This window comes from Heliangelus exortis, chromosome 8 (assembly GCF_036169615.1).
Source record: "Heliangelus exortis chromosome 8, bHelExo1.hap1, whole genome shotgun sequence".
NCBI lineage: Eukaryota > Metazoa > Chordata > Aves > Apodiformes > Trochilidae > Heliangelus > Heliangelus exortis.
Window position 1 is genome coordinate 4,955,450 of NC_092429.1, and position 21,664 is coordinate 4,977,113.

Genomic DNA, 21,664 nt, shown 5'->3' on the forward strand with positions numbered 1-21,664 from the left:
GCCTCCAGCTGGCCATCCTGTGGTCTTCTCCATGGGAAGCTGGAAGGTTTGGAACTCCTCATTCTTGCTCTCCAGCAGGAAAAGCCAAGAGTCTGGGTGTGCAAGGTGACCTTCCCTACGACCACAAAGTGGTGTTTGTTTGTTGTGGCCAGGTTCACCAAGAAGTTCTCGTTCTGTGGGCAGCAATTTTTTTGCCCTGAGACATTACTGGCTGCAAAAGCCCATTTTGTACATGATTATTATTTAGTTCCAATCTTTTGTACTGGATTGGAATTAAAACAGAAGAGCAGGAGGTCTATGAACCTCAGTCAGCTCCATCACTTGGTTAACACCAGTTTCTGAAGTGCTGTTGTGCTAAATATGTCCACCAAGCCTCTGGACTCAAAACCTCTGTTTAAAAGCTTAAAAAGTGTTTTAAAGCTTAAGAGTTTGCTAACCAGAGTGTAACAGTGCCCCAACCAGCACTTTGCAAAGCTGAACCATGGTGAGGAACTGTGATGGGACATCCTGGATACTCTTTGATACAGTTTTATGGAAGAGCAATGATCTCAAATTCCTTCTCCTCTTCATTTGGGAATTGTGTGAGTACAGGAGCACCAGGCTAAGGTGCCACATCCTCCTGTTGAGGCTGTGGTGTAGATAAATGGACATGACAATGCTGTGGGTTTCCTGCAAGGGACATTTCTGAGTTGCACATGGGGACAGCAAGAGCTTCCTAGGAGCTCTCCACCAAAATCTGCAAAGGTTTTGAAACTCACTTAAAAAGAGGCAGGGGGAGGAAAGAGTTAAATCCTGATACCTCTGTTCAATCTTTATTCAGGCAAAACTTTGCTCCTGGAGATTTTTGCCTTAGGGAGGCCCCAGGTGCTCCGTGTGTTCCAGCTCTGAGCTTTTTTCTCTGGGCAGAAGCAGAACCATCGTGCTGACACCATCATGCCCCACCACCCTGCATGTTCTACACGTTGCAGATGCTTCTGCTCTGCTAGAGCATGAGCTGCCATTTGGCTCACGGGGCAGAAACATCAATTTTCAGCCTTGTAGGTTGCTCAGCCAAGCTTTGTGCTGGTCATGAGTGCACCTATCAGACCAGAGCAGAGGGAGCTACTGAGGATCTGTGCTGCATCCTGGGTTTCAAATCTTCACGGTCAAAAAAATTTAGAAGCAAAACCAAAACTGGCTAAATTTGCTTTCCAGAGAACTCAGCATTACCCATGGGATGATTGCATGTCCACTGCACTCAGCTATTACAGCTGTCTTCTCCAGGGAGTAGCTAATGGGGTTTTCTTTTTTTTTTTTCTTTTCTTTTTTTTTTTTTTTTAGCAGAGAAATGCAAAATAGAGGCTTAAAAGCAAGACTGATTATGATTTTCAGAAAAAGGATAGAGCAGACACCAAATATCACTCCCTTTCTTCCAACAGCAGGGCTGCCTGTACTACTTTGCCCAGAAGCTTGTCTGCTGTCTTCAAAGCTTGTCTGCAGTTGACCTGGGAAAAGCTGTTATTTCTGCCTGCACACCTTGCCTCTCTTTTAGCCTGGAATATTTTCATCCTCTTACCTTTTTTTCTAGGTAGCTGCAGGCAATTTCAAAGTCCTGGTTGCTATCTCTTCCCTCAGAGAAAAACAAACCCTATGCTGGAGAAAGAGGACATGAAGGTGAGGAACAGATGTATGTAAAGATGCATGTGAAGAAACAGATGGAAGACATTGCCTAAATTACTTACCTTCAGACTGGAAAAAAGAAAAAAAAGGTCTCTCTATCTCCCACCTCCAGATGATTTACCATCAGCATCTCAAACTGCTGGCACAACCTCAGAGAAAGCACCCAAAAGAAGCACCAGGGACCTGGCATCCCTTCCCTCCTCGACCTCCTGGTGAAGTTTTCCAGAGCCCAGAGAGTTAATCTTTCTCCCCCAAATATATCCTGTCTTTTTCTTAGCTAGGAGCTAGCCTGGCTACTCATCTGATTTGAAAGAATGTAGTTTCACTTCCCCAGAGGTGTAAATATTCCTGTGCCAGAAAACTGTCAGCTCCTGCTGGCAGACAACTCCTCACCCCACAGAGGGATGAAACTCTTCTCTTTTGGTGACTCATGGTGACACTTCCAGCAGGAGGGAGAGCTCATCCCAGCTCTATAATCTGCATCAGCCTGGATGTGAAGGGACACCTTGCAGCAGGAGAAGTTCAGAGATCATTATGGGTGCTCTCAGCTGATGCCAGAGATAATGGTAATTAAGCATCCTCTGGGATGACAATTGCTGTCTGATCTCTTGATGCTTTTCTGAAGCATCCTGTGAAAAAAAATGGGCATCATTGAGGAAGGAGGAAGGAGAAGGAGAGAGAAAGCAGTTGAGTGAGCCTCCAGCTCACCTCAGGAGGGTTGAGGAGGGTTTCTAGGATTTTGTGTGAGCTGAAGGGTGATGAAGTGCTCTGTGTGTTTGCCCATTCTCAGGTCTGTTTTGGGAGTCACAGGATTCCTGCGTGTGGGCATGGAAAGGCCACTGCTCCCCATCAGCACAGTTTTGCTGCCATCACATTTCTCTGCTTGCTAAAAGTATGAAAAAATTGGGTTGTGATTGTGTCAGGAGGTCCTGGAATTGCTGCCTTCTTTTACAGATTATTTCTATAATCAAGACTACCAAGCTGAATTTGTTTTAAAGGACATTGAACAATCACACCCCCATCCTGAGCAGAGACTTTTGCCAATCATTTATTTGCAGGCATGAGGACCAGTTTATTTATTCAGTGCTCAGATTGTTCTGTATCTCCAGGAGTTGCTCCACACACAGGAGCACATCCTGCCACTGCCAATAGGATGGGACAGGAACCTCTTCCCAAAGCCTCCAGCTTCCTTCTGCTCAGCTCCCTATACCTGGGAGTCACTTCCCAAGGTGGCTTTCCACAAAAACTCATCTATCTGCTGTTGAAAGCAGGTCAGCAACTCAGAGGGAAGTAAAATGGCTTGAGACAAACCAGAAACCAGCTTTTGACCTGATTTTGTACTCAGTTTGCTTGGAAAAAAGGGGCACTTGCAGTCTATCAGCCCAGCACTGAACCCTATTAAATACTCCTCCATTTATTGTTGATAAGGCTAATGCAGCTCCTTATTATTGGAACAATGGTATATTTTTGTCACCCTTAATTATTAACTTATCTGGCTGTGATTGCTTCAAAGATCTACTGGGTAACAGTAATAGCAAATTTTATATAACCAACGTTTTGAACTGGTTTGGTTTTCAGCCGTTCTTTTTCTTTTTTGCTTCACTTGCAGCTTTTCTATTTTTCTTTGGCATGGGTGAGTGAACCCGAGGGGCTGGATCCTACAGTTCCACTGATGTTCTGGGAGCATGGCCTGGAGCTGAAATTTTTTAATCATTGACATAAATGAAAGGGGACAGGGGACAGAGTGACAGCACCAGAGAAAGAGGATGGTGAGGGCCAAGGCAGCAGAAGTCTGAGCTTTGTTTGGAGGCAAAGGGGCTGCAAGTGCAGCTGGGACTGGGAGGCTAAACACACATGGAGATTTGCTGGGAGCTGGAAGGGGGAGAAAAATGTGGCTTCTACAGAAAAACAGCTTCCAGTGTGACATTTGCACCCTTCACTGGCACGTTCACCCCGAGTACTTTTTGCAGGTGGCATTTGGCCACCCCAGGCAAGAGGAGGCCAGAGGCAAGTGATGGGAGAAGGTATCCTGGAAGTGTTCATCACCAGCTGGGGGTCATGGCAATGTTCTCCCTGGGCATCCCAGAGGCCACTGACACAAGTGTCTGGTAAATCATGAGTCTGAAATAATGTATTTATTGCCTCAGGTTCTTCAGCAGCCAGCTCATCATGCCTGCTACCTGGCCACAGTTCTGCTGCTGAGGACACTGGCCCCAGTGACAATGAAAGGAGGGATGAATTCCTTTGACAGCTGCTTCTTTTTATAACCCCCAGACAGTCTTTTCACAGGGAGCTGTAAAGCTGGGTTTAAAGCATGTCAGAGAGAATACATGAAAGCTCTCGCACGTTCTGTGGTGTGGGATGGTTTGGTGGGTTTTTTGGGTTTTTTTTTTTGGTGGCTCTGCAAACGTGCTGACCAGCAGCTGACTTTGTCTCTTGCTGCAGCCACTGAATCAGCCACTTGTTAATCAAGTTTCACTTCACACTCTACATCTCTTTCCACCCAAGATGGTGACTGGGGTCTCACCAGCCCTCTACAACACTTGGCTGCTGGAGGAGTGGAGCCACACAACACGCTCAGCGTGCCAGCACACAGGGTACAGCCCAGGCACCCCTGGCTTCTTGTCCTGCCTTGCAGCACCAGAGTTACTCCTTCTCTTGATGAATCATAGAATTGGCTGGGTTGGAAGGGACCTCAGAGATCATCAAGTCCAACCCTTGATCCACTCCCACTGCAGTTCCCAGCCCATGGCACTGAGTGCCACATCCAGGCTCTTTTGAAATATCTCCAGGGATGGAGAATCCACCCCTTCCCTGGGCAGCCCATTCCAATGTCTGATCACCCTCTCTGGAAAGAAATTCTTTCTAATGTCCAACCTAAACCTCCCCTGGCACAACTTGAGACCTCTTGTGCCCTCTTGTCTTGCTGAGAGTTGCCTGGGAAAAGAGCCCAACCCCCCCTGGCTCCAACCTCCTTTCAGGGAGTTGGAGAGAGTGATGAGGTCTCCCCTGAGCCTCCTCTTCTCCAGCCTCAACACCCCCAGCTCCCTCAGCCTCTCCTCATAGGATCTGTGCTGGATCCCTTCACCAGCCCAGTTGCCCTCCTTTGGACCCAAAGCCCTCCCCAGTGCACACAAGGAGAGAGCATCCTTGGGAGGACCAGGGGAAAGCAGGGAAGAAAGAGCAAAGCCACCCTGAGGACAAGGTGTGCTGAGCTGGCTGGGCGACTGCCACCTGGAGACCCTTCCCCATCACAGATGGGAAACAAGTCCTTCAACATGAGATCAGGTCCACCTACACCTCAAGTAGCCACCCGAGATCCTTGTCTAAGGTATTTCCCTTTCCCTCAGAGCTCTCTGGCAGTTGTTAAAAGGAACTATAATCCCACTGTCCCTTTTTGATAATCCCAAGAGCCACCACAGCTACAGCTTCCGTAAACCCTCTGCCCTCCTGCTCCTCAAGTCCTTCTGCACGTCTGCTCCCTCACATGAAATATTTGTGAAACCTGAGAAAATGGATATTCTAGTGATAAAGACCTCTCAAAAAACCACCTGGAAGCTGGACAATTTTTCAGCGTGAGATAAAAGGCATCCTTCTCAGACACCCTTCTGAAGAGGTTTTCTAAGGTACAGCATTCAGGTTTGATGAATCATCACCAGTAGAAATGCCTCTGCTGTTTTGGTTTGGTTTTTTTTTTAAATCTTCTGGGCCTTGCAATTATGCCTCCAGGTGGAGAAATGTCACACGGAGCCACTCCAACTCCTACATCCCTTCTCTTCCAACAGGTAGGGCTGTCCCACCACTTATTTTCTGTTTAGGTTTCTGCTATCAAAAGGATTTCCCAGGGTTTGGCTGCCCTTCTGCATATCCTCTGGAATTTTACCCCAATCCCATGGCTGTCCAGTGGGGTGCATGCTTCAGTACAACCTTGTTCATCCTGATGTAGGCATAGAGCACTCCCCACACCAGGGTTTTAAATCTTGCAGTGCCACAAAACCAATTTTTTTTTGTTTGTTTTTTGATATGTAAGAACACATCATCCCTCTGGACTACTCCAGCAGCTCTTCTGATATCATCAGTCTATAAGACTCCCCTGTATATATATATATTTTTTCCCCCTTCAAGTTGAAATTTCACATTTTTCTTCAGCTGCTGGATGCACAAAAGCTCTGAAGACTCCTGACATGTGCCCTGTCTCAGGGAAAGCCCCACTCCACCCCACTTTCCCCATCAGACTCTTCCTTCTGGACGTGCTTCGGTTTTCTCAGCAGAGGGAGCTTCTCACACAGCACTTCCAACCCTGGAACCCTCCGAAACCCGACAGAACCAGCTCTGTGCCAAAAAAACCCTGCAGGAAACCTGACAGGAGGTGATGAGGGAAAATGCCCCCCGAAGCCCAGCAGCCATGGGTCTGGTTTGTTTATTGGACTGAGCCGTGCTGCCTTCCCGAAATTCTTGGTTGGTTTTCCCAACCAGTACTCTTAAAACTTCCGTGCTTCTCACATCCTGGTACCGCCCAAGAGCAGTGACAGTCGGTACCAGGGCCACCAGAGTTTGAGTGGGGGGGAAAAAAAAAGGCTTTCTAACCCTTTTCAATGCTTTTCTTTGGTTCCTCTGAATGCCTCGTGGTACTTTCCTGAGAGACAGAAGTTTGCAGCCCAGTTTTGTCTGCAGCTCAAATGCTCTGGGTATTATTGTCACCATGTCCCTTTTAGATGCCTTAGACAAACAGATGCATCTTTTTATTTATTTTATTATTATTATTATTATTAATTTTTTTTTTTTTTGGTCCAAAAGCCTTTGTGTAATTATTACTAAGCCCTGGTTGCTAACAGAGTCCTGCCCCACTGTCTCAGCAGGGTGGGGTGAACTCTGCCAGAGAACTGATCCAGGCAGAAAAAAGGAAAAAAAAAAAAAATAAAATTATCTAACACCCAGCTCCATTCTTCAGTCAGATCAGTTCCCCAACCTGCTCTACTGAGTGACAGCAGAACTGCACAGTGTGCCCAGAACAGTGTGAGTGGGTGGATGGGATGGCAGGAGAGGGGGGGAGGAGAGGCAGAGGGCTGCTTTTTTAAGAAGCACCAACAGCTTAAATACATTTAAAATGATAATTTAATTGAAGAGACCAGAGATTTGAGTCTTACCAAAGATACTGAGGGGATCTTAGCTTTTCTTTTCAAACCAGATTTGCAAGATGATGCTTTCCTAAGCCTACATAGATTGTTGTCTGTTTTGCTCACACCTAGAACTAAAATTATAAAAAGGCAGCTGCTAAAACATGTCTGGCCTTCCCCCAGCTCCTCCCAATTCCTGGTTTTTTTTGATGATTGGCATCACAGGCCATTTCCAAACATCTTAATGGTGGTTCACTCCTCTGCTTGAAGCAGTTCCACATCACAATCTTTGAGCTCACCTCTCCTGCTCCCAAGAGCAGAACGTGGAAAATGTTATAAATGCTCCTAATGGGTCTCCATAAAAACATTTTCAAAACAATATTTACACTGAAGGTACAGATATCCCCTTATGAATAAATGATGCTGTTATCCAGTAAGCCCTGCACTTGATCATGCTCAGATCAGGAATAATTATTTAGCTCCTTCAGAGAGGTTGAAACAACCTCTCTTAGGGCAGAGGGATTTTCTTTTCTAGGCACCATTCCTGTCAGCAGACAAATTGGGAAACAAAGCAGATCACATCAACTCAGGGGCAAGAAAAAGCAAGTGGGCAGGCAAGGCACAAGTGCAACAAATATAATTGAGCTGTGAATAAATTGAGGCTGGAGATGAGAAGACCATTTTCATCCATGAGAGCAGGGAAGTTTCAGATCAGTATTTTGATAAAAGCAGTGGGAGGAAGAATGGATGGGTTGAAAACAATGCCTGCCAGATGTCTGAAGGAGACAGAACCCTGAGGCAGCAATCCCTCCCAGCCTGGTGTTTTCCAGTATTTTGCATCTAAAGGCAAAGATGATTCTTTGTCCCAGTGACAAAGAGGAAGTGGCACCACCTGATGTGTCAGTGCCTCTGGTAGGTGCTCACCAAACAGATTCCTTCCTGAATCCAGTGGTGCTGTGGCAGACTCCAGGATTCCTGACAGTGCTCAGCAACTCCTGGGATGACTCTGCCACCATCCTCTCAAACAGCAAACCTCTTGAGGGACACCACGATTTTTAGCTTAAAAGCAAAAAAAAACCACAAACAAACAAAACAAAACAAGCAAACAAAAAACAAAAAGAGAAAGCCTTATTTTTTTTTTTTTTTCACAGACTTTATATAATCTTCCCTCAGGCTCCATCGTGGACAGTGGGAGGAGAGAAATCTTCCAGCAGGGTTTTAAAGCACAAACAACGTTTTGGAGTGGGCTGTCTCCTTCTTTCTCCTAGAAATTGGACTGCGTGACACTTTGGAGTTTCAGTGGGAGACACCTGAGCTGCCAGGGTCCCTGGCACCTCAAACACCACCTGAGGGTGCCCCAGCAAGGTGTGCAGACACGTTTTGCTCCTGCCCCTCAAACCCAAAGGCACAGGGTGAGCCCCCTGCCCCAGGGACACCGCAGCACCTCCACCACCCCGCTGCCAGGGCCCTGTCCCCAGCCCCACGTTCCAGCCCAGCTCCTGCCCCCATTCCTCATCAACCATTCCCCCCCCCCCCCATGGAGAGGGTCTCACCCTGACCCAGACCCTCTCCCGGGGGTCTCACCCTGACCCAGACCCTCTCCCGGGGGTCTCTCCCTGTTCCAGACCCTCTCCCGGGGGTCTCTCCCTGTTCCAGACCCTCTCCCGGGGGTCTAAGCCTTCCCCAGACCCTCTCCCGGGCTTGGCCGGCGGTCTCACCCTGTCCCAGACCCTCTCCCAGGTTTAGCCGGGGGTCTCACCCTTCTCCTGACCCTCTCCTGGGCTTGGCCAGGGGTCTCACCCTGTTCCAGACCCTCTCCCGGGGATCTCACCCTGTCCCAGACAATCTCCCGAGCTTGGCCGGGGGTCTCTCCCTGTCTCAGACCCTCTCTCGGGAGTCCCACCCTGTCCCAGACCCTCTCCCAGGCTTGGCCGGGGGTCTCACCCTTCCGGGATCCCTCCTCCCAGCCCTGCCCGAGGGTCTCACGGTGCCCCGTGTTCCCTCCCAGCCCTGCCCGTGGGTTCGTCCCTGCCCCGGGCTCTCTCCCGTCCCTGTCCGTGCCGCCCCGATGCGTTCCAGCTCCCGGCGGAGGCAGCGGGAAGGCGGGAGGGGGTGCGGGGGGTGTGGGGGTGTCCGGCGGCAGCGGTGAGGGGAGAGAGGGGGTCCCGTGCCTCTCAGCCAATCAGCGCCCTCAGCGCCTGGTCCGATCTCGGCGGGGCCTTCCTATTGGTCGCTCCCCTCCCCTCTCCCCACGGCGTCGGCCAATCAGGGGCGGGCGCGCGGGGTGGGAGGGGCGGGGCCGGGATTGCCGGCGCGCGAGCGGCGGGTGGCGGTGCCCGCGTTTCCCCCCCAGGGCGGCCGTGAGGCAGCGCGTGCCGGGCCGCCATGTCTCCGGTTTGGTCCCTGGGAGCCGGGCTGCTCCTGCTCCTGCTCTGGGTGAGGCACCGGGGGCTGGAAGCCGTGCTGGTGCATCACCGCTGGGTCTTCGTCTGCCTCTTCCTCCTCCCGCTCTCCATCCTCTTCGATGTCTACTACCAGCTGCGCGCCTGGGCCGTCTGGCGCCTCCACAGCGCCCCGCGGCAGCACGCACAGCGCGTCCGCCACATCCAAGCTCAGGTGAGGCCCGCACGGATCCCCCCACACCCTCTCCCCCTCGCCCCCGGGGCTCCGTCCCCTTCTCCTTGCCCCGCTGCTGCCCGGCGGGCAGGTGTGGGTCTGTCCCCCCGCCCTGCTTCGCTCGGAGCCCGGGCAAAACCCATCCCTGAATCCGGTTGCCGCAGCCGGCGGGAGTTGCTGCCCCTCTGGTTTGGGTTGGTTTTTTTCCCCCGTCTGGAACTCCTCTGGAAGTTGTGGCGAAGATGCTGCCTGCTGGCAGTGAGGTGTTTAAAAGCCGTGTAGGTGAGGTGCTCTGGTGTGCAGGGTGATGCGGATAAATATATTTTATTGGGGGAATATTTGACGCTAGGGGAAGGTGACCTGAGGGGAGTTTCCCCACCATGGCAATTCTGGGGGTCGGGGCTCAGGCACGGATCTGTGTCCGTGTGTGTGCACCGGGAAGATGTCAATCTTTGGAGGGTTAATAACCTGTTTTAATACCACTTAAATCCTTGGCGATGTTCCTCCCAAGACAGGATTGAAGGGGAGCCCAAACTTTCCCCAGAGATGCAGATGTCTCCGACATTTCTGTTCTCTTTTGTATTTATGGACGTTTTATCACGTGTACTTCTGTTTCTTGCCTTGGCTCTCTTGTTGGCTGCAGCTGTGGATGGGTATTAATGTTAAAGTTGTTCTTTGAGGGTTTGTTTGTTTGGGTTTTTTTGTCCCCAGCTGCAGTAGCAGTTGAGCTTTGAAGGCAATGATACAGTTCATGTTTGTTCTCCTAGTGTTAACCACTGTGGCTTTGCAAAATCGGTGGATCCTGTTTTGTGGATCCTGTTTTGTGGATTACACATTTTCCTTCTCAAGATTTCTCTCTTTGCAGGCTCAGAACATTTTTTTGGTGTGTTTAGGAGGCATTGCTTTGTTAACCTTCACAGAACTGAGATTCTTTATGACAATTATAACACCTTGCTTAGAGAAAACCTCCCACGGGTTAAAAATCCTGTGGATTTTTAAAACTCTTCTGTGAGTTCCTTGCAGGTTTTCTGAATCCTGAAATAAAATTTCTGAAATAAAACAAAACAAAACAACCCAAAAGCTACAGGTTACTAGAAATGCTTCCTCTACATTAGCAGACCCCTCTGGTGGTATTTTATTTAGAGGTTCAGAAGTCTGAAGGGAGACTTCCCAAATGTTGCTGCTCAACATGGAGACAGCCAGGCTTTTGTAGAGGAGCAACAATATTTCTGGACACTTTTTTAGAGCCAGGGAGAAATGTTTCTGGTACTCCTTAGTGCTGACACATGGCTGCCTTAGAGCATCAGTTCAGTTGTTTTCCTCTTGCAGGTTCGGGAGTGGAAAAATGAAGGCAGCAAAAGGTACATGTGCACTGGTCGTCCTGGCTGGTTAACTGTATCTCTTCGTGTTGGAAAGTACAAGAAGATTCATAAGAACATCATGATCAACTTAATGGATGTGCTGGAAGTGGACAGTGAAAGACAGGTAACAAATTCGTGTCAAAGCTGCCGTAGTAAGGAAGTTTATGGCTTTTTTTTTCTTGTATTCATAGCTGAAGAGATAAGATTCTCTAGAGAACAAAGGATATTTGAATCAGTAGACCCATCCAGTTTGAAGCTCTGCAGTCTGTGCTTCAATCATTCTATCAAAAGGAAAAAAGCAGCATATGGGATGGCTTAGCTAAAAGACCAGATTGATCTATGGTTTGGGGGACTGAGCAACAAGCTGCTGAGGCAGAGGAGGAATCACTAAACAGTTCCAACTATTTTTAGTAGTGAGTAAGTCTGACTTCTGATAACAGATGGAAGCACAATCCACTTAACCATGTTTTGTCATCGTTAACACTGAACACTTAATTTATGGTTCATGGGGGAATTGTGGGGTTGGTTGTTTTTTTTTTCCCTTTTCAGATTGTTCGTGTGGAACCTTTGGTCACCATGGGCCAGTTGACTGCACACCTGAATCCCATGGGCTGGACTCTTCCTGTGGTGCCAGAGCTTGATGATCTCACAGTAGGTAAGGATCACTGTGATGGCAAGAGACTCACTGGTTTTGCAGCATTTTCCTTAGCTTCCTATTTAGTAACATGTTGCATTATTTTAAAAGTTCCTGAAATACTATGTAGAACCTTATGTTCTCTTGTGGGATTTATAAGCTCTTCCTTTTTATTTTTGGGCTTTTTTTGGTAGTCTTATAGCCATGCTCAGAGCTTTAACATGGGATTTTGTTCTTGTAAACACCTTTATTTTAGAGTGTGTTTCATTTGGCTTCTTCTGTGTTCTCTTGATAAGGTGGCCTGATCATGGGAACGGGCATTGAATCTTCATCCCATATCTATGGACTTTTTCAGCATACCTGTGTGGCCTATGAACTTGTTCTTGCTGATGGAAGCCTTGTGAGATGTTCACCAGTAAGACAAAAAATGTTATTTTGCTATCATTTACAATGTCCTTGACAGTTACAGTATGGATATATGATTTGGTATGACATACTTTTTGCAGACTGAAAACTCAGACCTATTTTATGCAGTGCCTTGGTCTTGTGGTACTCTGGGTTTCCTGGTTGCAGCAGAAATAAAAATGATTCCTGCCAAGAAATATGTCAAAATACATTATGAACCTGTGAGAGGACTGCAGAAGATCTGCCAAAAGTTTACTGAGGAATCTAAGAAAAAGGAGAATAGCTTTGTGGAAGGACTTGTGTATTCTCTGGATGAAGCAGTCATCATGACAGGAGTCCTGACTGATGAGGCTGAGCAAAGCAAGGTAACTTAGAGGGAAGTTACTCACAAAGTTTAACTGAAACTGCACTATCTGCCAATATAAACCCAAAGTTATTATCAGATTGGACCAATCTCTTAACATGGGATTAAAAGTTAGATGTGTCCCTCAGAATATTTTACATGACAGTTCCTTGTTATTGCAACAGAGTCAGTGCTCTAAATCTCTTCCATTGTTAAGAAATGACCCACTCATAATTCTAGCAAATAATTCAGGCTGCAGCCTTTTCATTGTAGGATCTCAGGAGAAAGAGAAGCATCTTTTTTCTTGTACAGAATATTGCTCTTTTAAACTGCAATTTCCCAGAGTAACTCTGTTCCCAGCAAGCTGTTAGTACTATTACTATTGGTAACAGTATTACTATTGTTACCCTCCCCCCCCCAAATTCTCTTTTTTGTTGCACACCTCCCCCCTACCCTCACTCCCCCAGGAGATGTTTAATTTTGTATTATTAATTATTAATTAACAGGAGGGACCACTAACTGACCACTGCCCCTCAGCCTGGGTGTTTCTCTGCCATGGACTTGGGGTTTATGATGGGCTGAGACATTGGTATTTTAGGAATCTGGTTCTGTCACATTCATGATCTCTGAGCATACCTGATTTAAATTAAACCTGAATGTCAAGAAAAGAAGGAGCCATGGATGTGGAGAAGTGCCCTAGATCTCCTGTGACAGTCTCATTCAAGTTTGTTCTTCACAGCAAAGGAATCTGGAAAAACACTGTTGTTGAGTAAGGTGCAACTGTTACCTGTGTCAGTATTTGCTAATGAATTCCTGTTTTCTTGTAGATAAACAGAATTGGCAACTACTACAAGCCCTGGTTCTTTAAGCATGTGGAGAAGTATCTGAAAGATGACAGGACTGGAATAGAATACATTCCCTCAAGACAATATTACCATAGACATACACGCAGTATCTTCTGGGAGCTCCAAGTAAGACCAATTCCAAAATTAAAGTAACATCTGCAGGAAGGTGCTCTGCTCTCTCCTGGTCTAGGTGCAAGAGAAGAAGTCCCTCCTTCCCTTTGGCAACACTTCTGTCTTCCACTGCAGAAAAAAACAGCAAAGTTTATGGCAAATTTAGAAGTCTTGCATTTGGGCAAAACAGATCCAAAGGCACTTTTTTATGTATAAGTGTATAAGTATATACATATATATATATATATCATAACCTCCTAATTTTTCCATTTTATTGCTTTTCTGAATTTAGACCTTAAGTAGCATTAAGCTTTTCTACCTACTCTCTGATTTTTCAAAGGCAGATGGTGGAAAAAAACCATGAATGTGAAATTGGGCCTGAAATTTTCCCCTGCCTAAACTCAGAATAGTAATTCTGCAGTAAGGTCATTACTTTGAATTTTAGAAAGGTGTTTGTCGTGGTGTGCATTGTCACAACACTTCTTTTGGCATTCTGAAAGATTCCCATTGCTGCATTTTGAATCTCTGGAGTGAGCTACCAGATCCTTTCAGCTCCCAGAAAAGTTAACAGGAGTTGGCTGTGTTGGGAGTACTTCAATTTTTACTGCTTTAAAATTCTTTTAAGACCTGATCTTGTGTGTGTGTTCATTTTAAGACCTGATCTTGTGTGTGTGTTCATTCTGGCAAGAGTTCTGTGAGTTTAGACTCTTAGGCACTCCTTCCTTGGCTGCTTTAAGGTAATGGTGACTGTTAATGGGCTGAAAGTATTTGGGGCTGAGTGTGTTGTGATTCATATGGCTGAAAATCAGTCCTGACCAGAGGAGGCCTAGGGCAGGGTTTTCATTCTGGGCTTTCATTCTTGTGGTTGTTCAGATTTGTGATCCAGTTTAGCAGAAGTATCAGCAGTTAAATTTATTGAAAATCTGACTTCATCTTGCTCTGGGAATTCTGGATTAATATCTTTTGGTTAATTTACACATTCTTAAGTCAAACTCTTTTTTTCTTTCCTCTCCAAAGGATATCATTCCTTTTGGTAATAACCCTGTTTTCCGTTACCTGTTTGGCTGGATGGTTCCTCCAAAAATCTCTCTGTTAAAACTCACCCAAGGAGAAGCTATCAGGAAGCTGTATGAGCAACACCATGTTGTACAGGACATGTTGGTGCCAATGAAGAGCCTTGAAAAATCTATCCAAACCTTCCACGTTGACCTTAATGTAAGAATTTGGTTTTTTTCAGGGAATCTTGGGCTGTGTGTAATAAGAACTGTTAATTTTCAGGCATAATAATCTGCTAATGAAAAGGTCATTATTGGATACTGGGGGCTTGCTTTGCAAATCTGTGGTGCAAGGCTGCAGAAGAAAGTAGCAGCTTTCTGAAAATAAAAAGAATTTAGAAAAAGTGAGATTCAAACTTTAATAGAAGTCCAACACTTCTAGGAGATTTTATCACTTAATGAAACTTAAACTGATTTTTTTTCACCTGAAATGTCTGGCAGTCTCACTAAACCCCAACCATGGGAGTTAAGTTCCCTCTCTTGCTTGTATTTCTGACTCTATTTTAATTAGTATAAGAAGTATGAACTTGGTAAATACAGTTTTGGGCTGCCATGGAAAAGAAAACTCTTCATTCTCTTTTTTACTCAGAATGTGTATTCAGCTGTTGCTCTGGGATCAGGGGTAGTTTGACTTTCTCCATTTCAAATATTTAAGAGGGAGGTGATGTCATTTTAGGGGTACACAGCACACATTCTGAACATCTCAATCTATTTGTGTTGTGGGCATTAGAAAGAAGCACATTAAGAGAACTGGAAAGGAATAAATAATGTAAATTTCAATTTCAAAATGGGAAGAAATCCTCCTAACTTCATTTTGTCACCTTTACAAGGAGATAGCTTAGAAGATTGTTATGTTAAAAAACGTAACATGATTTATAACATATAAATGATAAATGTTTTCTTACCTTTGCAGGTGTACCCTCTTTGGTTATGCCCTTTCATATTGCCAAATAATCCTGGTATGGTCCACCCAAAAGGAGATGAAGCAGAACTCTATGTGGATATAGGAGCTTATGGAGAGCCCAAAAGGAAACAATTTGAAGCCAGGGCTTCAATGAGGCAAATGGAAAAGTTTGTAAGAAGTGTGCACGGGTAAGGAGCCACTCCTTACAATAGTAATAATGCCATAAAATACACAACAATGGCTGAGTCAGAGTTATTAAATCCCACAGCACTTTAATATTGCAATAATATGACAACCAGAATAACTGAAAATTAATTTCAATTACTAACTGTGATGCCAGGATTTTTAAATATGATTTCACTCCCATTATTTGGTTGCAAAACCAACCAGATGAGCACGCTGGCTGAAGTTCTTGTGGTCTGCTTGGGAGCTGTGTAGCTTCAGGTCACCTGTGCCTCCCTGCAGCTCCAGGGGAGCAGAGTCCTTGCCTCAACCAAGTACATCCAGGTACCCAGGGGCAGAAAGACCTCAGCAGGCAGGGACTGACTGCATTAAACTTTGCTGTCCCAGAGGGGTGTTGGTGTGGGTGGGTGACTGGCTGGCCCAGCCCTCTGGAAGGCAGACACTCCTCTTGCTGGAGGCCAATTTGTTTCAGAGCAAGGACAGAGCAAGTGCTGTTTTGAGGGCAAGTGGCTGCAGTCCCTTCAGGAATCCCACAGGCTGTTGGAAATTTGGACAGCCTCCCTGCCTGCCCTTGGGACTGTTTTGTTCCCTGCAGTCCTGTCAGTGTCATGCTGCAGCTGTGCTCTGGTGTGTCCTTGCTCTGGTGTGTCCTTGCAGAAGGATTCCAGCCTGGGCTCCTCTGGAGTGTCCTTGCAGAAGGATTCCAGTCTGGGCTCCTCTGGAGTGTCTTTGCAGAAGGATTCCAGCCTGGGCTCCTCTGGAGTGTCCTTGCAGAAGGATTCCAGCCTGGGCTCCTCTGGAGTGTCTTTGCAGAAGGATTCCAGCCTGGGCTCCTCTGGAGTGTCCTTGCAGAAGGATTCCAGCCTGGGCTCCTCTGGAGTGTCCTTGCAGAAGGATTCCAGCCTGGGCTCCTCTGGAGTGTCCTTGCAGAAGGATTCCAGCCTGGGCTCCTCTGGAGTGTCTTTGCAGAAGGATTCCAGCCTGGGCTCCTCTGGAGTGTCTTTGCAGAAGGATTCCAGCCTGGGCTCCTCTGGAGTGTCCTTGCAGAAGGATTCCAGTCTGGGCTCCTCTGGTGTGTCCTTGCAGAAGGATTCCAGCCTGGGGCTCCTCTGGAGTGTCCTTGCAGAAGGATTCCAGCCTGGACTCCACCCTGCAGTCCCTGTGTGGCAGTGGGATTCTTTTTTCCCCTCACAAACTTGTACTGCCAGAGTCCATCATCAGCAAATTGAATCCATCATCAGCAAATTTGCAGATGACACTAAGCTGGGGGGGAGTGTGGATCAGCTGGAAGGCAGGAGGGCTCTGCAGAGGGACCTGGACAGACTGGAGAGTTGGGCTGATCCCAACGGGATGAGGTTCAACACGGCCAAGTGCCGGGTCCTGCACTTTGGCCACAACAACCCCATGGGGAGCTCCAGGCTGGGCACAGAGTGGCTGAGAGCAGCCAGGCAGAAAGGGACCTGGGAGTCTGGATTGCCAGGAAGCTGAACAGGAGCCAGCAGTGTGCCCAGGTAGCCAAGAAGGCCAATGGCATCCTGGCCTGGCTCAGGAACAGCGTGGCCAGCAGGTCCAGGGAAGGGATTCTGCCCCTGTGCTCAGCCCTGGGGAGGCCACAGCTTGAGTCCTGTGTCCAGTTCTGGGCCCCTCAGCTCAGGAAGGAGATTGAGGTCCTGGAGCAGGTCCAAAGGAGGCAACTGGGCTGGTGAAGGGATCCAGCACAGATCCTATGAGGAGAGGCTGAGGGAGCTGGGGGTGTTGAGGCTGGAGAAGAGGAGGCTCAGGGGAGACCTCATCACTCTCTCCAACTCCCTGAAAGGAGGTTGGAGCCAGGGGGGGGTTGGGCTCTTTTCCCAGGCAACTCTCAGCAAGACAAGAGGGCACAAGAGGTCTCAAGTTGTGCCAGGGGAGGTTTAGGTTGGACATTAGAAAGAATTTCTTTCCAGAGAGGGTGATCAGGCATTGGAATGGGCTGCCCAGGGAAGGGGTGGATTCTCCATCCCTGGAGATATTTCCAAAGAGCCTGGATGTGGCACTCAGTGCCATGGGCTGGGAACTGCAGCGGGAGTGGAGCAAGGGTTGGACTTGATGATCTCTGAGGTCCCTTCCAACCCAGATGATTCTATGATTCCTTTCCCCTGCCCCACTTCTTACCACCCAGGACTGCAGTAGGCGTGAGCTATGTGCCCACCATCTGTCACAAGCTCCTGCCAGCCTGGTTTGTTGTGGTGGTGTCAGTGGAGAAGCAAGTTACAGACTTGTTTCTCAGGAACAAACATAAAAGGAAAAAAAACCCCAACAACTACAGGGTATTTTTACACCATCAGTATAATTTATCCACGTTTCTGTTTTGACCTAATTCTCAGTCTACCAGTGATGAGATCCCATGTGGCTGAGTTACAATGGGGAGCCTGCTTCAAGATGATTTGGAGAGTGTAAATTACTTTTTGCTGCAATTAGTGATCTAACAGAGAAAAAAGCAACTGAAAGTTAATTTTAAGCTTTTTTTTAATTAACTTTATGCTTTTAATTTCAAGCTCTTTACTAGCAAAGTTTTGTCTCTTCTCTACCTGTCACTGGGAAAAGAACAATGGGAAAATGCTTAATCTTTCAGTTTTATAATCACAGGACAGCAGACCTTTTATTTAAGAATCTTGAGTTTTACTGCTGAGCTCTGATGCTGGCTGCATTTTAGAGCCCACAGTAAGAAAGTAAGGAAGAACCTACAGCTAAGCAAGGATTTAATTTCTTTTTGTGAGGAGATCTTTGTTCCATTGTGCTTCATTTACAGTATAAATATATCCTATAGGCCTGGTCTGATTTGACACTTCTGCCTTCTCCATTATATTCTCAATGTCCAGTTCAAGGAAACTGTAAAAAGTCAAAGGATGTATTTCTACATCTGCTTTGAACACATTTTGTAGCATTAGGCTGGTACAAGACACCAGGACTATAACTTTATGACTGTAAGAAGGCATGCAAAAAAAAAAAATCAATTTTTTTTAAGCTGGAATTAAAAGGTGTTGAATGGAAGAAAAAGGAAAGCAGACTTTCAAAAGCAGATAGAAAAATATTTGCCAGGGAGAATTTAGATTATGTGTGGGTTTCAGTGCAAGGAGCCAGGCTCTTGGTTTGGGAAAACTTCTGGAATTCTCTCTGGGCTTGTGTTTTGGGAACAGAAATTGTTACACAAAGTTGTCAGAAGATGTGGCTGCACATGGTTAGGATGTCTAAACATGAACTGCTTTACACACTTCTCTCAGTCCTTCTCTTTTTGTAGCAGCAAAACTAATGAAAGCATCAATACATTGATGAGTAAAGAAAGTGTTTCCAACTGGATTTTAAAATCAACAGTTATTTCAACTGCTTTCTCTTCCCATCCTCCCCTTCACCAGAATGACTGCAGCAGTATTCTGATGTTTTCACTAATACATGTTAGGTCCTTTTGGTAAAGAGCCTTTCATGGTAATGTTGAATGTACAAAATACAGTTGCCCAAGTGTCCCACACTCTGTGCCTGTTTTCAAAAAACGTTTTTGTTGGGTTCTTTTGTTGAATATTTGCTGCTCACAGCTTGCCCTGTTTGTTTGGGGGTTTTTAATACTCTGTTTCAAATGTTGTGGCATGATTAATGTTGAATATCTGTCTTTCTGTTTTTTTTTCCCCCTTCAGTTTCCAGATGCTGTATGCAGATTGTTACATGACCCGTGAGGAGTTCTGGGATATGTTTGATGGTTCATTATACCACAAGTTGAGGGAGCAAATGAATTGCAAGGATGCCTTTCCAGAAGTGTATGACAAAATCTGCAAAGCTGCAAGGCACTGAGCCTGGGTGATCTGATCATCTAAGCAATCAGGGAAAGATGAAGTTACCTGTAGCTAGTCAGTATATCCTTTTAAAAAAAAAAAGCTTTATTGCTCTCCAAACAAGCTGAATCTTGTTGATGTTTAAAGGTATGAATTCCTGCTTTATGAATTTATGTTTAGTACTTCTTTGTATGTTTTAAAACCAGTTTTGCAAACTCAAAAGTGATTGTTTTTAAGAAAACTCAAGTGCTTAGCCTTTGTATCTAATGTCGTGACATGGGTGAAGAATTCACCTACTTCCAAGCATAAGAAAAATAATGGGAAGGGAAGAAGATACTGGAGTGACACCAGCTGTGTACTATAGCTATATTTAACATTACTTTTGAAAATGGTGAGGAGGGTTCAGAAACAGGTGCCAAAGCTGAATGCATTGTCAAGTGAATCACTATGTTAAAACTTTTGCCTCCAGTTGGTAACGTGTGGAACGGGGCTGTCATCCTGTGTGGTTCTCTGCTGCTGGGGTTGTCCCCTGCAGTGGTCCCCAGGGAGCAGTTGACCTCCCTGGCAGTGGCTTCAGTCTCAAAACTGAGCCTCAAGGTGGGAAGAAAATGCTTTTTACTTGTGCCTATCAGATTTGTACTGATGCTGTTTATGAAGTGTGAGTGGATGTAGGTTTTAAGTACTTTTAAATTCGTTAACTGCGTTGTTTTTTCCCCCAAAATACCAGTGTTCTGGTTTCATGTATTACTGGGAAAAAAAATGCTGCTATTTCATATAGGCAAGTATTCAGTTTTTACTTGTTGTGGCTCAGTTTATTTGGATTGGTTTTACTTAGTTTTTTGGGGGGACGGGTGTTGATTTTTGGTTGTTGCTTAAGTTCAGTGCCTTACAAATACTCAGTTGGAAGAAGACATGGGTTATCTCAGATCATTCTGTCCTGGCCAGTAGGAAAAAAAAAAAAAGTTAAGGCTTTATTTACAGGAGGTTTGTCAGAGCAAGCTGCTGTGAATCAGAACAGCACTTGGTGTGAATCTTGATACACACAGGCTTTGGTTCTGACATGAGGGACATTTTTGCTTTTCATTTTAGCTGGATTAGGTTGATAGGCTTTGTGAAAGGGCTGTTTCAGTCACCTGCAGAGGAAATCAGCAGCAAGTGCTGTTCAGATCCCCTTCTGCTGCTCGCTGGTGAGAACAGCACTGTCATCATCTCACACAGTCAAGTGTAGAAGTGTGGAAATGTTTTGACCCTGTAGCCAGAAACGTGGTTCCAAACTAAGCTCATCTCTTGTCCAAGCTGTATTTTAAATCATTACTTGAAACCTTGCTGAGCTTGGGGGAAAATAATTTTCTTGAGGCTTGCAACTGGGGAAGGGGGGGGTATCACAAAGAGCTTTTTGAACAGTTACCAGTGGGAGGCGTCATTTTTGTGAGTGCTAAACCAATGATTTTATTTATTTGATAGATGGATGTTTATGATCCAGATGAAACCAATGATAAAGCAGTAACAGAAATAAGTTCTGACCTGTTACTCAGTGCTGCACTCTGGGCAAATTGTCTGCAAAGAAGCTGCTCCATCAAACCCCACCCAGGGGCAGCTTGCCAAGGGGAGACACACCCCAAGCAGAGCACCTGCAGTGCTGCCCAGGCCAGGGGGCTGTGTCAGTGATCCAGGAGTGCTTGGCACAGTGTGGGGTGCACACAAGAAGGCAAACACACATTCTCAGGGTGTAACCTGCCTTCCTGCCCCTGCGAGGGAAGCAGCACAGGAATCATTTCCTTGTCCCTGGAAAAAAAGCTGCAATTTAGCCCAATGCTTTGTCAAATCATCTGTCCAGAGCAGGGATGGGCTTGGTTAGCTTTTAAAGGGCAATGTTAAAACAGCTAGAGGATACACAAATATTTTTACCTAGGCTGTGTTTTCTCTCACTTATGTACTGATGATCTCTAGGTATGCACTGTATTTGGGTTTTTTTTCACTCCTTAATTTATTGGCAAACTTCATTTGGCGTGATCAGGTGCTGTACCAGCCACACACATGCAGATGCATAATTGCTGTTGCTCTTAACTTCTGGTTGTACGGGCTGTTTAAAATAAAGATCCAGCCAGCAGACTGTTCAAATTGGTGTCTTTTAATGAACCATTACTTAATTTTCAGCATTTTTCATACTTATTGTGTTGTTACCATTGGTCAAGCTGCTGTCTGGCTAAGAGACCAGAGGCACAGCGAGGTGGCTGGGAGGTGAAGAGCCTGGTGCTGCAAACACCTTGTAAGGAATATGTATCATCGAGGGCTGTGAGCCTACCCTTATCTCTGCCCCAAGACACACCCACCCTTACAAAACAAGCACCTTAGAGCTGAGCCTTAACTCTTCAGTTCTACCCCACCAACTCCACACAGCCTCACGCTGCCAATAATCCTGATTTATCTCCCCCCTCGCCTCATTCTTTCCCCATAACGTTTTGTGCAGAAGCAAGGAGGAAGGTTCAGTGTGATCTTTAGCTTGAGGAGTTTCACATTCACAGCTTGTTTCCTTCAAAAACGCCTTCACAGCGCCCCTGTAGGTGGAGCTGAAGGTAATCCTGCCCCTCCCTTGCCACAGTTGATGCATCCTCTTCCTGTGCTCTC

At 46.2% G+C, this 21,664-nt stretch overlaps 1 protein-coding gene and 1 long non-coding RNA gene across 2 annotated transcripts; one reads left to right on the forward strand and one right to left on the reverse strand.

Annotated features, from left to right (window-relative positions):
- Window positions 1–799: 799 nt before the first annotated feature.
- LOC139798894 (uncharacterized) lies at window positions 800–7,842 on the reverse strand. The gene is made up of 3 exons (XR_011727035.1): window positions 7,701–7,842; window positions 1,556–1,632; window positions 800–1,078 (listed from the first exon to the last, which is right to left on the reverse strand). It is a non-coding gene; the product is annotated as an uncharacterized lncRNA (long non-coding RNA).
- Window positions 7,843–9,062: 1,220 nt separating this feature from the next.
- On the forward strand, window positions 9,063–21,157 carry DHCR24 (24-dehydrocholesterol reductase). The gene is made up of 9 exons (XM_071750078.1): window positions 9,063–9,392; window positions 10,722–10,877; window positions 11,303–11,408; window positions 11,684–11,802; window positions 11,894–12,157; window positions 12,963–13,106; window positions 14,109–14,306; window positions 15,060–15,238; window positions 18,902–21,157. Exons 1-9 carry the CDS (start codon window positions 9,162–9,164, stop codon window positions 19,053–19,055), a joined length of 1,551 nt encoding a protein of 516 aa, XP_071606179.1. The 5' UTR covers window positions 9,063–9,161; the 3' UTR covers window positions 19,056–21,157.
- The last annotated feature ends 507 nt before the right edge of the window (window positions 21,158–21,664 follow it).

Excerpts from the sequence above, each read along its gene's own strand:
- DHCR24 (XM_071750078.1), top strand. The coding sequence starts at position 9,162 with ATGTCTCCGGTTTGGTCCCTGGGAGCCGGGCTGCTCCTGCTCCTGCTC. Across the intron at positions 9,393-10,721 it reads TCCGCCACATCCAAGCTCAG|GTTCGGGAGTGGAAAAATGA; the intron begins GTGAGGCCCGCA and ends TTCCTCTTGCAG. Across the intron at positions 15,239-18,901 it reads TTTGTAAGAAGTGTGCACGG|TTTCCAGATGCTGTATGCAG; the intron begins GTAAGGAGCCAC and ends TTCCCCCTTCAG.